Raw genomic sequence first — 16,177 nt, forward strand, 5'->3', positions numbered from 1 at the left:
CATACCCATTATTTCACCTTAATTGCATGTTAGGTGATATTAGGAATTTGAGAGCCTTTGCGTTTTTTTTTTTTCTTTGCGCTTTTGATAGCAATATGACAAAGAAATGACCAGCGGTTTAAAAAGAAAGTTTAAGGAAAACAGAAAGTATAATCAAGGACAAGACTCTAATGGAGTTAGTAAGAGTTCTAAAACCTTGTAACTGTCCCATATTTATTATTTTTGTTTTCCCTGACTCCCAGTGGTGACTTAAAATACAAATCATTTTAATGTTAAAGGATCGCTAAGCTTGTTTTACTCGATAGCAAAGAAGGAGTAACCTGGAAGTACCTTACTCTATTGTCAGAATAAAATTGAAGACAATAGTTTTAAAAAGAAAAAGGAGGGCACCCCCGGTGGCGCAGCGGTTTAGCGCGGCCTGCAGCCCGGGGTCTGATCCTGGAGACCCAGGATCGAGTCCCGCGTCGGACTCCCAGGCTCCCTACATGGAGCCCGCTTCTCCCTCTGCCTGTGTCTCTGCCTCTCAGTCTCTCTCTCTCTCTGAATAAATAAATTAAAAAAAAAAAAAAAGAAAAAGAAAAAGGAGATAAAGAGATATCTGGAATCCTCAAGCAGAAAGAGCGATCCAAGGTAAAAAAAAAAAAAAAAGTGATCATGAGGCTTGTCACAGGTCTTCATACACTTATATCACCCTATCTTGTATTAAAATTCTTTGGGTACTTTTCTTATCTGTGCCACTAAACTGTGAGTTTCCTTAGGCTATTACACTTCTCTTGGCAAAACCTACAGCTCTGCCCCAAGAAATCTAATATTTCCTGAAGAGTCTGCAACATAATTCTAGCATGAATCCTGTACCATTACCTCCAATTAAAAATAAGTGGAGTCTAGACTGATGAGGTTTTACTGTACCACCTGGAAGGAATTAATGTATCAAAGCTTTAAATAAACACTAGTCACCTTTGGCAATACAAAATTACAATGACACTTCTGTCCACAGTTTCTGTACTGCTTCTAAGATGTAAAAAGCAAAAGCTACCATTAAGACCAGACGTTTCAGTTGCTTCCCAGTTTTCCCTACCTTCTCATTTCTTATAAACTCTAATAGATGCTTGCTCCTTCAATAGCCACAGTGCCATGAGGTTGAACTGCTATTTGACAAAGAAGGTGGTTCCTCTAGTCGGTGGCCAAATCCTTATTCCAACTCCCTCCCTACCTGGTTTCTATATCCCAACCAGTCTCCAGTCCCTAGGGTGGATTCTTAATTCTGGAGCTCACTCTATTCCCTAAAAACAAAACAAAACAAAACAAAACAAAACAAAAACAAAACAAAACAAAAAAAAACAAAAACAAAAAACCAAACCCACAAATACGTTCAAGTGTCTGAATGATTAAAATAGTCCAAAAATGCTTTTAATTAAAACTACAATGTAACCTAAAAACTTCAGAAAGAGGTGTATATCCCACATGTTTCTACATGCAGCAACAAAGACAAAGTGATAAAACTCTGAATATCATGCAGCAATCAGTATCTGAATATTTCCTGTATATCTCCCCACTAGATGCCCAGGGACATCCAGAACATTCCCTAATATTGCCCCCTAGCTCTTATCCTCTTCATCTGCTTTCTCCCTGTTGCCAGACTATACACTCAATTTGCTCACCGTCTGCCTTCCTTTTCTTTCAAAACGCAAGGGCAAAGTATAGATCGCGGTATTAATGGTACTGCTCTGATTCGAAATGTCTAGAAGTTTCTTCTCAACCTTTAATAAGAAGCGACAGACGACGGGTTAGGCCTGAGGTTCTCAAGATACTAAAATGAGAGACTGCAATTCCTACACCCCATATCTTGACATGAGTTGACAGTGGCAGCATTCCGTGCCATTATCAGGCCCCACCCAGCCAGCTATGCAATTTAACACTAGGTGCAGAGTCCTGGATTCCTGTCCTCAAGAGGGGTTGGCATTGCGTCTATCGGAAAATGGCTTTTTCCTCTAATCCCGCCTCAGCCCCCACACCAGACCATCTAATAACATCACTTCTTTCTACTTAAGGATAGAGACATGCCTGAACTCGCCACGACTAACAAATGACGAAGTCATTCTGTTCCGTAGAGTTGGCCGGCAGGAATGTGGGTAATGACTAACTTTTATTCGATGGCTTCCTTCCAGATCAATCCATACGACTCCCCCTCCCCAGAGCCGCCATAAGGGGTGAAGCCCGACATCCTCCAGAGCGCGGTATGGAGGGACTGGGGGGGGGACAAAAGGAACTTGCCTACAAGGACTTACAGATGCCAGTAGCTGAGGGGTTTGGGGCAACTCCGTACTGACTTCCATCCTCTCCGCACCCCCGGCCTCCTCATCCGCCATCTTGAGGGAAACTGACACCCGCAGTTCCAGACCCCCGGCCGGAGAACGAGCGGAAACCTGTAGCCGGTCCAAGAAACGAGGGGCGACACTTTTACGACGGCCCCTGAAGTCGGGTTTGACGCAGAATCGAGGAGCGGCTTCCGGTCCGCTTCCCGGAAGCAAGCGTCACTGCCCCTACGGCAGGAGGTTTTTCTTTCTCTAATTTCTTAGCTGTGGTGCTTGCTGCTTGAATGGTTGTGCATCTGGTGTCGTTGCTGGGAAATGTTGCATCTGCGAGGTAAAAAATAAATTCAGCGTCCATTTTGAAACGAGGAAAACTGTCAGTGGCTGAGAACCCATTCTGGGTCTCTTTCGGGCCAGCTTGTTGGTCTGGGGGTGTTTGTCGCCCAACGTACCGTACTGCAGTAGTTCCCCAGAACCCACAAAATGAAAAAAAAAAAAAAAACCACTCAAAACTATTCCATGTTTAGGAATGTAGCCCTTGGACACATGCACATGCGCGCAAGAAAGCTCGGGCCCCTGTCGTTCTGGGCAGGGGTGGTGAGAGAAGGAAGCATTGAAACCTTGTAGTCACGCATCGGTAGAGGGGAGACAAATAAGACGTGGTCATGCGCATCCTGTAACACCGCGCGTTGGTGTCAGAAAGAACAAGGTAGATAGATCTTCGTGGAAAGATAATGATGAGTTAAGGGACGGAGGGAAAAACCTAAATTGCCACGAACTATGTATTTGCGTTTAGGTGCGAAAGGGAAAAGCCTGAAAGCAAAAGAACAAATTAACAATGGCTCTCAGGGATCCCTGGTGGCGCAGCGGTTTGGCGCCTGCCTTTGGCCCAGGGCGTGATCCTGGAGACCCGGGATCGAATCCCACATCGGGCTCCCGGTGCATGGAGCCTGCTTCTCCCTCTGCCTGTGTCTCTGCCTCTCTCTCTCTCTCTCTCTGTAACTATCATAAATAAATAAAAAAAATTAAAAAAAAAAAAAAAAACAATGGCTCTCAGAATAGGAGAAAGTTGACCAAGAGCTACTTTGGGTTCATTTAGCCAAAATTTAATAATATGTTTTTAACAAAGGGAAAAATAATAAACTTAACACAATGGAAGGAATTAAAGGTTAGCTATTTGGGAAAAGATTAAGTCATATCTTTGCCTCAAATTACATATGTCAAAATGATTGTTTTTTTTTTTAATTTTTTATTTATTTATGATAGTCACACAGAGAGGGAGAGAGAGGCAGAGACACAGGCAGAGGGAGAAGCAGGCTCCATGCACCGGGAGCCCGACGTGGGACTCGATCCCGGGTCTCCAGGATCGCGCCCCGGGCCAAAGGCAGGCGCTAAACCGCTGCGCCACCCAGGGATCCCCTCAAAATGATTGTTAATGAATTGAAGAATTAACTGCTACAAAAAAAAAGAAAAGAAGTAACTATTTGTAGAATACTAGGATGGAGGAGCCTTTTATTTATTTATTTAATTTTTTGGAGGAGACCTTTTTTTAAAGATTTTATTTATTTATTCATGACAGACACACAGAGAGGAAGAGACACAGGCAGAGGGAGAAGCAGGCTCCATGCAGGGAGTCCAGTGTGGAACTCGATCCCGGGACCCCAGGATCATGCCCCGGGCCGAAGGTGGCGCTAAACCGCTGGGCCACCCAGCGGGCTGCCCAGGGGGAGACGTCTTCTGATAGGGATTTTAATCAAAATTTCAAACATACATAAAAATAAACTACACAGAGTTAAAAAGTGAACAAAAATTGAGAAGAAATGTCTGCAACATTCATGACAGACCAACAGATAAAATCCCAAAGAAGACTGTATCAACAGAAAAATGGGCAAAATACATCAATATGCAACTCACTAATTTTATAAATATATTTTAAAAACCTAACAAGCAAATGCGAATTAAACAAAATCAGATTCCATTTATTGCCTGTAAATTTGGTCAGTTTTGTTTTTCTTAAAGATAGCCACCCTGTTCGTAAGCTGGAAGGATACTCATTTCTATAAAAAAAAAAATACAGGTGTACATTGGTATACTTACAGGAAGGTAATATTCATAAGCCATTTTTTTCTTAAATGCTTTAATTTGGCTCAGTTATTCCATTTTTTAAGACTGTATCCTATAGATATAATTTAGGATGCAAATGAAGTTTAAACTCTGTCATTATTGGTAATGGAGAAAAATTAGAAACAATTCAAATGCTCTCAATAAAGGACTTTGGCTAAATTGTCACTCAAACAATGATATTTTCTACAGCCGTTAAAAATGTTGTAGAACGTTGATTCTCAAATTGTGACCCACAGATTCCCTAAGAGTTCCCAAAATTTAGGAAGTTTGTGAAGTGAAAACTTTTATGATAATAACAAGTTATATGCTTTAAAAAAAAACATGTGTTTGTACTAAACTGATGCAGAAACAATGGTGGATGAAACTGTTGGCCCTTTAGCACAAAATAAAAGCAGTGGCACCAAATTCAACAAGTCACCAAAGTGATCTAGAAGTAATTTCTTGACCACCACACTCTTGCAGTTAAAAATGGGAAAAAAATTTAAAAGCATGTTTCCCAATGTCCTTGATGAAGCTGTAAAAATGTTATTAAATCTCAACCTGGGGACTCCTGGGTGGCTCAGCGGTTGAGCGTCTCCCTTTGGCCCAGAGCGTGGCCCTGGAATCCCAGGATCTAGTCCCACATCGGGCTCCCTGTATGGAACCTGCTTCTCCCTCTGCCTGTGTCTCTGCCTCTTTTTGTGTGTCTGTCATGAGTAAATAAACAAAATCTTAAAAAAAAATAAATCTCAACCTGAGAGTCTTAAATATTCTGTATGATGAAATGGGAAGCACATAAACCTTTCGGCTGTGTACAAAAAGTATGATAGTTGAGGAGAAGTACTTGAGTTGCTAGGTGAACTAGCTATTTTTTTAAATGGAATATCACATTTACTTAAAAGAGTAAGTAACATATACATAGGATTATTCAGACTTAGGTATTTGACATGCATTTTCTCAAATATGAAAAAAAGAGAAAGTAAGCCTTTCTCTTCAAGGAAAACAGTTTTTATTGTCCATTTTACTATTAGGGTTTTCAAGAGAACATTATGTGGAGAACTTATCTGCTACTGTGAGTTTGGTGAAGTCCTAATGAAATTGGTGATGTTAACCTGTGATTTTTTTGATAATGTATAATGAAATGCCAGTATTGGCATTTGGAAGATCTGTATAACTCATTGAACCAATATCTTCTAAATGACAAATGCAGCTATTACAAAGCATAGCTGAAAGATCTGTTCACATTGCTAAATAGACTAAAAGAATTTAATGTTATGGAGCACAAAAATTTAATTGATATAGTTTTAGATTCCACATTGAAGTGACCTTTAATCTTTTAATATTTTACCAGTTCTGCTATAGTTTAAAAGAATATCCACATTATATAAGAACATCATTAAAATATGCCTCCCCTTTCCAACTATATATCTGTGTGAGGCCAATTTTTCTCATATATTCCAACCAAAACAACATATCACAATAGATTAAATGCAGATTAAATCTATCACAATAGATTAAAGAGCTATTAGAACCAGCTGTCTCTTGTTAAAGAGATTTTCAAAAATGTAAAACATTGCCATACTTTTCAATAATTTTATTCTTTTGGAAAACTTATTTTTCATTAAAAAGTTTATGTTAACATGTATTGGGTTAATAATTGTTATTTTGAACAAATTAATCATTTAAAATTTTTCTGTTTTAGTTTCAATACAGTAAATATCAATAGATAAAACTGACACAAACAGTAAATATCAATAGGTAAAACTGACACAAACCCCAGTTTTTAAGAATATAAAAGGATACTGAGACCTTACAATTTAAGAGCTACTGTAGTAGAGGCATTGAGATGTTCACTATACATTGTTGGATAGGAAACGCAAGTTACTAAAATAGTATGATTCTATTTTTGTAAGACAAAAAATGCACCTAGATATTTATTTATTTTAAAGATTTCATTTATTTACTCATGAGAGACACAGAGAGAGAGAGAGGCAGGCTCCATGCAGGAAGCCCGATGTGGGACTCGATCCCGGGACTCTGGGATCACGCCCCGGGCCAAAGGCAGGCGCTCAACCACTGAGCCACTCAAGTGTCCCTGCACCTAGATATTTAATGAAAAATACTAATCACCAAACTTCTACTCTTGGTTATCCTTGGAAATTTAATTTTCTATTTTCTCCTTAACTGGTATTATCTAGTTTTTTTTCTTTTTTTTTTTTTTTTTTTTTTTTTTTTTTTTTTTTTTTCTAGTTTTTTTTCTAATAAATATTTAGTACTTGAGTAAAAAATTTTTACCTGCCTATTTCTTAAGATAGCTAAAATACTAAATACCTGGATGGATAGTTGGGTAGGTGGATGGATGGATAGTCTATTTAGCTCAAAAGTCCTCCTCGATAATATCTTCCGTATTCTAGCCAGATATGGTTAGATCTTTCACTCCTCTTGGAGGAACTAGTAGCTGTATATCTAGTAACCTAGCTTCTGGAATCAAACTTTATAGATTTGAATTTCTTTTTTTGCCACTTGCCGGCTGTGTGATCTTAGGTAAATTAACCTCTCTGATATTTGGTTCCCTCATCTATGAAATAGATATAGTAATGAGACTATTTTCCTCATATAATAGTTATGAATATTAATCACTGTCTAAAGCCCTCAATGACTGACATTGTTCAGAACAATGCCTGCTAATATTCAGGATGGACATTGTTTTTGTTTTGTTTTCTGACTGTCCTGCATCAGTTGGCACTTGCTCGATTTGGTGCAGGAGGTCTTTCCATTGTGGGAAGTCTTGTTGGAGGGAGACAGTGTCCCCAGACTTTGATTCCTGCTAGGTATCTCAGGCAACAATAGTCCATTCAGACTATTTTTGCCAAAAGACAGTTGTGCCAACTGCTTCTTGGTCCACTGTAGTTCCTTGAGTTTCTGCTTTCTTTCTAAGCCTGTCCCTAGCCTCTTGCAGAATCTTTGAGTCTCTGATAACCTTACAGTAGATGTGCTTTTTTCCTTAAGATAGTTAAAGGTGGTTTTTATTATCTGAAACTGTTAAGTTCCAATTGATGTAACTATTAAATTATTGTAACATTTGCAACTGCCTTATATCACAGTTTTTCATAGCCTATTTTATTTCCTTCTCTAATTTGTTAGTCTCTTAAGGACAGGAGCCCAGATACATACTTAGAATGTCTGCTACTATGTTAAAGACTTTAGATGCTTTTTAAAGTATAACTTAAAACAATCCTATGATGTCGTTTCCTATTATCACTTTTGCACAGACAAGGAAATTATAGTTTGAACAAGTGAGATTGCTTGTTCAAACCCGCAGTTACTAAGTGACAAAACCTGGATTCAAGACCTAGGTTTGTCTAGCTTCAAAATGTGTGTCTTTATCCACCTCACTGTCCTACCTTCGATAACATTTTTTTTTGAGTTTCATTTACCACTTATATGTTGTAATATAAATGTATATTATTGAATAAACAATTATTGAGTATCACACATTTAACATCCTAGTACACTTCTGTTAGCCATTTCAGAGGGCATGAACTGGATAAAATAGATCTAAACTTAAGAATTATTATTGCTCTTTTCTGACCTAGACCAAGATGTGGCTTGACCCACTTTAGAACAGGATTATGGATTTCTTTGATTGTTCTGCAAATATATATTTCTTTTTTTAAAAAAGATTTTATTTATTCATGAGAGATGCAGAAAGAGAGAGGCAGAGACATAGGCAGAGGGAGAAGCAGGCTCCATGCAGGGAACCCGATGTGGGACTTGATCCAGGACTCTGGGATCATGCCCTGAGCCAAAGGCAGATACTCAACCGCTGAGCCACCCAGGCATCCCTATATTTCTTTTTAAAATAGCATCAGCTCACAATAACTTGTAAGTTGCAAGGTCATTCTTCATGTGTCATTTTACTGTTTGAGGTACCATCAACAACTAATATACGTTAATTAGTTTTCTCAAAGCCCCAAAAGTACATAATTAGGACAGCCATACTCAGAACTGTCTTCCTTAAACTCATTTATGAATGTTGCTGGAGGTTTTCAACCCTGGTTACACATTAGGGTCATCTGAGAACTTTTTAAAAATTCCAATACATTGCTCTAGTTGATTCTGATTTAATTAGAAAGGAGTGAAACCTTAAAAATACCTTTTTTTTTTTTTTTTTTTTAGAAAAAACCTCTCCTAAGTGTTTTTAATGAGCAATCAGAGTTGAGAAACCCTTAGTGATTCTATTTTAACATACTTCTTTCTCTGGGATATTTTCTTATGTGGGATGATCATAGTACCTACATGATTCCTCCTGTCTGGTGCAAATCCTTGATATTCCTTATCCAGATTAGGGAAGAACAAATTCCTATCTGGTCTCCCTATTTCTACTCTCTTGCTCATATTCATCACTTGTTTTCCTGCCAGAACTATTTGGAAATATAAATCTGGTCATGTGACTCTCTTACCTGAGTAAATGAGATGATTTCCCAATAGCATGAACTCTTAAGCATGGCACTCAAAGCCCTTATCAATCTGGCTTGAAACAAATTTGCTAGTGTAATCTTCCTTGCCACCCTTCACCTTAAACTATCCGCACTGTGTTTCCCATGTACCCCACTTAGTCTCATACTTCGGTGCTTTCACGTAGGTTAGTCCCTTCTAGTCCCTTGGCCTAGAATGCCCCTCTCCCTCTACAACACCTCTTCCTGTAAAGGGGTTCCTGCCTTTTTTTTTTTTTTTTTTTTTTAGATTTCAGTTTGTATATGACTTCCTCTGAGAAGTTTTCTGATTCTCTTATTTTCCAACATGCAAAATTGTTTCTTCTGTGCTTTCATTGTACTTTAAATGAAAGAATAACAGGAAACTGGGATATATTCTTACTAAAATTGTAAAAATAATTTAACAACTTTTACAAAAATAAACCTTCAGTTTATTTTATATGTATTGTTAATATATACACGTATATATTTTAGTTATTCTTTCATTTACATGTGTGGCAATTCTTAGCCTTTTATTTGCCTAATTCATTGACTGGAGTTACTGGATTATTTTAATTGGGCCTGGGATGTTTTTTGTCAAGAAATATTTTCTTTTTAGTGCACCTGGGTGGCTCAGTTAGTTAAGCATCTGCCTTTCGCTCAGGTCATAATCCTGGGACCCTGAGATGGAGCCCTGCATCAGGCTCCCTGCTGAGCAGGGAACCTGCTTCTCCCTCTGCCTGCTGCTCCCCTTAGCTGTGCGCTCTCTCTCTCTCTCTCTCTCTCTCTCTCTCTCTGTCAAATAAATGAATAAATAAAATCTTCTTTGAAAAAGAAACATTTCCTTTTTAACATTAGAGACTTTTTCATTTTGCATAATCATTGGTCTGTTGGAAATGTAGCTATTGGGAATTCCTTGAGCATGATTTTTAAATGGCAGCAACTTGAATGTAAAAGTGAAGCATATTCGGAGACAATCCAGGGTACTCTCTGCAAATTTAAAAAGGCATTTAGAGTATGGTGAATGTTTATTGGTTAGATTGATGATTGGGGGTATTTCAGTGGAAAACTTAGCCCAGACCCTTCAGACCAGAGGATACTTACTATTACATGATGAGTTTAGAAAACAAAACAATATAAAGTCAAGCTGAATTTTGTACTTACTAGAGGAAATACTAATTTTAAAGAAGAAGCAAACAAAAAGAAAATATATAGAATGGTACTACTGTCCTCAACTTATGACTCCAGTTTCTACTTCCGCTATTTATAAGTTGCTGTTCCAAGAGCGCTGGTTCCTGAGCTAAAGAAAGAGCCTGGGGCTCTCTGGTCCTCTTAGGAAGTCTGTGAAACATAGCAAACCCATGTGGGGGCGCATTATACTTGAAGAAAGAGGCTCCCATATTGAGCTGAGAAGCAGAGATCATTAAGGTAATTAGGGTCAAAACCAGGATGGAGAGGAGATGGTCTTCATTAGGACAGAAGTTATCAGTCTTGGACTAAGGTCATTCCCACAGTTGTGGGGAGATCATCCCTATGTTAGAACTGGAAAAGTCCTAAGAATGTGATAAAGGAGTCAGGACTGGAGGCTTCAGTACCAATTGTAGGAAAATCAGTCCTGGGTTCAGAGATTTCATTTCTGGGGTCAGCTTAGAGACGTAGGTTTATAGGGATTAGCTTCATTTTAGAAATAAGAATATCATACTTAGGGAGTCATTTCTGGACTGAAACTCAGATTGCTGGTTCAAATCAAATTAGACCTTGGTTAGGGGTCCTAAATAGGCCCGGATCTTGGGTTCACTCCTAGCCATGGATTCAAAGGTTTTATTTAAGGGGTTGCTGGTCAGACAATTCTATCTGCAATGATCAACCACAATAGCATTTCAACCTGGTAGAGGGGGCAAAACGTGTGAGAAAAGAGAAATAGATAAAGAATTTGCCATAGAACAAAGGAAGAGAGAATGAGGATGTGGATCAAGATCCATAGAACTCCATGTGCATTATCTTCACAGAGGAGCTGGGACTGGAAATGTACACATAACTGAGAAGGAATGAGACTGAATGCTCAATGGAAGGAAATTTTTGTTTAGACATGGAGAAAATGGCTCAACTTAGTAGGAGAATAAAATCTGGCTTGGAGGGCAGCCCGGGTGGCTCAGTGGTTTAGCGCCGCCTTCAGCCCAGGGTGTGATCCTGGAGACCCGGGATCGAGTCCCACATCAGGCTCCCTGTATGGAGCCTGATTCTCTCTCTCTCTCTCTCTCTCTCTCTCTCTGTGTGTGTGTGTGTGTGTGTCTCCATGAATAAGTAAAAATCTTTTTTTTTTTTTTAAATCTGGCTTGGAGAAAGACAAAGTGGACCCTTCCCCCAAGTTGTATGTCCCAGTTTGCAGCAGACTGCATCTCTACTGGGGTTCAAATGCTTTGGTGAACAGATTAAATAGACATGAACAAATTTATTTGTCCAGCATCTGAGTAAATTCCAGAAAGAGGACTCAAACTGGACCCATGGTGGTTTGAGTACCTGCAAATACAGCTTACCAACCATCTTATATTCTTTTTTTTTTTTTTTAAGATTTATTTATTCATGAGAGACACACAGAGAGAGAGAGGCGGACACAGAGGGAGAAGCAGGCTCCATGCAGGGAGCCCAACGTGGGACTCAATCCTGGGTTTCCAGGATCAGGCCCTAGGCTGAAGGTGGCGCTAAACCACTGAGCCACCAGGGCTGCCCACCATCTTATATTCTATCCAGGCATCTTATTCCTTTAAAATGGTTTTTAAAATAAATAATAATAAATAATAGTAATAATAATAAATAGATATTTAAGCATTGTTTTCTAGGTACTGTGCTAGGCACTTTGGAGAAAAGGTTAAACAAGTGTTGTGTTTAAGGGTAGATGAGCTGAATATGAGCAATACTTGGAACACTGTATCACTAACAGATGAACAGCAAAAAGAATCCAACTCTAGGCACAGAGTGAAAGTAGATACCAGATACAGCTGCTAAGCTGTGCACCAGACGTGGTGAGCAAACAGGTCAGGTTAGAAGTCAGAAAGCTCTGGGAGAGGCTGCATCTGAAAAATAAAAATGACACAATACTTCAAGGTTTTAAAAGTGCCAAGTAGAAGTTTAGACAACTGTTTATCAGTTTAAGGTTGAATTAGTGATAAGAACTTGGGAAACAAAAAAATAAAAAATAAAAAATAAAAAAAAATTAAATTAAAAAAAAAATAAAAAGAACTTGGGAAACAGAACATAGAAAAATCAAGAAGATTTACCAGTGCAGGAAAATGAGTTGTGCCAGCAAAGAATAACTTGTTCTAGAAGAGGAGTTAGCAAAATATGGCCCCAAATCCACCTACTGTCTATTTTTATATAGTCTTCAAGCTAAGAATAGTTTTAACATTTTTTAGATGGTTGAAAAAAGGTCAAAAGAAGAATATCTTATAATACATTTAAAATATATAAACTTCAAATTTCAGCATCCATAAACAAAGCTTTATTGGAATGCTGCCACCTTATTCATTTATATATTGACTATGGCTGCTTTTGCATAATGGTAGATTTGAATAGCTGCAATAGAGATACTCTGGCCCACAAAGCCTAAAACACTTACTGTCTGGTCTTTTATAGAAAAAATCTGCTAATCCAAAACAAAAGTTTCTTTTTTTCTCTTTACATTTTCATTCTTGAAAACTCAGAAAATATGGATATTCAAAGAGAAGAAAATATAAATAACTTATAATCTCATATAATTTCAGAATCCCAAAATAAAAAATCATTGACAGTTTGTTTTATATGCTTCCAGGTTTTTTCTTTGTGTGTGTGTGTGTGTGTGTGTGTGTGTGTGTATAAAGTGGCATTATACCATACAATTTTATAAAATACCCATTAACATGTTATTAATCTATTTTCATACTATTAATGTTTTTTCATAACATGTATTGCCTTATATGGCTGTGCCATTTTTATTTTTAAGAGTCTTATTGTGGAACATGCAGTGTATTTTGTTTCCAGTTTTCTCCTATTATAAACTTGCTTTAATAAACATACTTATTGGTAAATCCCTGTAAACATCTGTGTATTTCCTTAGGGTAAATTATTTTAAGTAGAAATACCAGGTTGAATAGAGTGCACATTTAAATGTTTTTAATGGAAAAATTAAGTATACATTTATAGTATTTTTATTAAATGTTTCTCATAAGAATTTATGGTAAATATTTTATAATACTAAAGGTTACATGTAACATATACCTTAAAAATAACAGTAAAATGAAGACCACTGTATCCACCATCAGCTTAAGAAATAAAAGCTGACTTTTAAATATTAAAAAAATAATAATGGCACCTGAGTGGTTCAGCCAGTGGAGCAGAGAATGTGGCTCTTGATCTCAGGGTTGTGGTTTCAAGCCCCCATGTTGGATATAGAGATTACTTAAAAATATAATCTTCAGGGTCTCCTGGGTGGCTCAGTTGGTGAGGCAGTCAACTCCTGATTTTGGCTCAGGTCATGATCTCCAGGTCCTGGGATCAAGCCCTACATAGGCCTCACACTCCACAAGGAGTCTGCTTGAGGAAACTTTGTCCCCCACTGCCCCTCTCCCCTCTTGCTCCTGTTTGTGCATGCACATGCTCTCTCCCTCTCTTAAATAAGTAAATCTTTTAAAAAATTAAAATCTTAATAATGTGGCCAACATATTTCTCTGGTAGTTTTCAATTTTACTTGCTGAGTTTGGTGCTAACTTTAGAACCAAAAGTTAGAAAAAGTTTTCTAACTTTTGATGAGGGCATTAGTTCTCTGCATTTTTTTTTAAGGCTTTTGGATTCATGCTTCATTGCAGGGATAGCAGAGTTGCATTTGAATCTCAGGAATATGAAAGCTGACAACTCTATGACTGTTTTTCCATCTGTCATATTCATTTAAACACATGTAAAGAATGGATCTGATGTCATCCAAACTTGCTGTCATTGATTGCCTCATTCCAAAGTGGCCATATGGGGACGCCTGGGTGCCTCAGTGGTTGAGAGTCAACCTTTAGCTCAGGGAGTGATCCCAGGGTCCTAGAATCTAGTCCCAAATCGGGCTCCACACAGGGAGCCCACTTCTCCCTCTGCCCATGTCTTTGCCTCTCTCCGTGTGTCCCTCATGAGTAAATAAATAAAATCTTTTAAAAAAACAAAGTGGCCATATGGTCATTGGCTCTTTTACTCAACCATAAAATGACATAAATGGTAATCAAGGTTTTTTTTTTTTTTTAAGGATTCTAAGTAATCTGTATACCCAACGTGGGGCTCAAACTTACAACCCTGAGATTGAGTCGCATACTCTACTGACTGAGCCAGCTTAAGACATTTAAGGCACCTTTAAATGTGATCATTTTAATAGTAACCTAACAGCAAGCTTCCCATGTTTACTTTTTAGTGTATATATATATATATTTAGTATATTTACTATATATATTTAGTATATATATTTAGAATATACTATATATTATATATAGAATATACTATATATTTATTATATATGTAAAATAAAACCTTTATACATATGTAAAATATATATATTCAAAGGTTTTATTTATTTGAGAGAGAAAGAGTGAGAGGGCACAAGCAGGAGGAGCACTAGAGGGAGAGGGAGAAGCAGGCAGGCTCCCTGCTCAGCAAACTCCTGATGTGGGATTTAATCCCAGGATCCTGGGATCCCTGAGCTGAAGGCAGATGCTTAACTGACTGAGCCACCCAAGCACCCCCATTTCAGGTTCCTTATACAGAGTCTTAACTATCTAGATGAAATTCTCCTCCAATTTGTTTTCCTAAAGAGTGAATAGTGCTCCCTAAAAAGCTGAAAAACTGTCCGGTACCTACTGATGTTCATAGTAGCAGCATCCACAATAGTCAAAAAGTAGAAATAATCCACATGTCCATTGACAGATGAATAAATAAAGAAAATGTGGTATATTTATACAATGAAATATTCAGCCTTAAAAAGTAAGGAAATTCTGATACATGCTATAACATGGATGAAAACATTTATTAGGGGATGCTATATATTCTATTATTATATTAATATTATATAAATATTAATTATATTTCATGGGAACAACATTTTAGTTTGGGATGCTGTAGAGTTCTGGAGATGGATGGTGATGGTTGCACAACAATGTGAATGTACTTAATGGCACTAAAATATATACTTACAGAGGGGTAAGATGGTAAATATATACTTATCACAATTTTGAAATCTGAAAATCTTTACCTACACAAACTTTTTGATTACATTACTTTAGCTCTCCACAGGAATAACTTCAAAGAACAATGACTTAATACAATATTTTTGGATTTTTAAAAAAGATTTCTTTATTTGAGAGAGAGAAAGAGAGTCCATGTGAAAGGAGGAAGAGGCAGGAGAGGGAGAGAGAGACTTTAAAGCACTAAGTGCAGAGCCTGATGCGGTGCTCAGCCTTACAACCTGACATGACCTGAGCCAAAAGGAAGAGTTGGATGCTTAGCTGACTAAGCCATAAGTGCCCATATTTTTGGATTTTTAAACAAAGTATAAGAAATGATAATCTAATTTCTACATGTTTATTAAAGTCACATAACTCAATTTATAACTGTTGATGATGTACATTGTTTTTGAAATGCCCAAGCAATACATTCTCCCTTGACTTTAGTTCTAGGATATTTTGCTTCCGTGGTGCATTGCTGCTTGCTCTCTTAATGAGATAACAAATCCGCCTTTCTCCTTTAGGTGTCAGGAACTGAGAATCATCTTGTATAATGATTTGTGATGTATTAGCTGAATTCCCTGAAGAATCACTAAATAAATAAATAAAATAAATAAATAATTCACTGTGAGGGAAGCTGCTTGGTTACAATGCAGTGTTTGCAATCCAGACTGCTGGCCTTTGTGAATTTAAACCATGTTGCCTGGGATGCGTGGGTGGCTAAGTGGTTGAACGTCTGCCTTCAGCTCAGTGCGTGATCCCCAGGTGTTGGGACTGAGTGTTGCATTGGGCCTCTTATGGGAGCCTGCTTCTCCCTCTGCCTATGTCTCTGCCTCTCTCTGTGTGTCTCTCATGAATAAGTAAATAAAATCTTTTTGTAAAGTAAATAAAGTCGTAAAAAAAAATGTTTCTCAATCCAAAATATCTTAATAGCATGTCCGTTCCTAACATCTATCACACAGATGATTGTATTCTATTTCTGGAAAATGATTCTCATATTTGTAAGTTCTTCCAAGGCCTCTCCAAATGCATGTTATTTGTGTTTTAAATCAGATCATCT

General features: G+C 37.7%; 2 protein-coding genes across 8 annotated transcripts in view; one reads left to right on the plus strand and one right to left on the minus strand.

The window, feature by feature from the left end:
* The window catches only part of UBR1 (ubiquitin protein ligase E3 component n-recognin 1), a 139,496-nt gene extending 137,067 nt beyond the window's left edge, over positions 1 to 2,429 (minus strand). For 4 of the 7 annotated variants that reach the window (XR_007407376.1, XM_025473033.3, XM_049104322.1 and 1 more), the window contains exon 1: positions 2,289 to 2,423. Coding sequence is in view for 5 of the 7 variants with exons in the window: in XM_025473033.3 (XP_025328818.1) it covers positions 2,289 to 2,369 (81 nt within the window). In the remaining 2 variants the exon portion in view is untranslated. Of the gene's footprint in view, positions 1 to 2,288 lie in introns of all 7 variants that reach the window. The other 3 variants (XM_035709130.2, XM_025473034.3, XM_049104321.1) reach the window with 3 other exon arrangements.
* Positions 2,430 to 2,522: 93 nt separating this feature from the next.
* Positions 2,523 to 16,177, plus strand: part of TMEM62 (transmembrane protein 62) — a 46,701-nt gene continuing 33,046 nt past the window's right edge. The window contains exon 1 of the mRNA XM_025473045.3: positions 2,523 to 2,646. Within this exon, the coding sequence (XP_025328830.1) occupies positions 2,631 to 2,646 (16 nt within the window). The 5' untranslated portion in view covers positions 2,523 to 2,630. The remainder of the gene's footprint in view (positions 2,647 to 16,177) is intronic.

This window comes from Canis lupus, chromosome 30 (genome assembly GCF_003254725.2).
Source record: "Canis lupus dingo isolate Sandy chromosome 30, ASM325472v2, whole genome shotgun sequence".
Taxonomy (NCBI): Eukaryota; Metazoa; Chordata; class Mammalia; order Carnivora; family Canidae; genus Canis; species Canis lupus.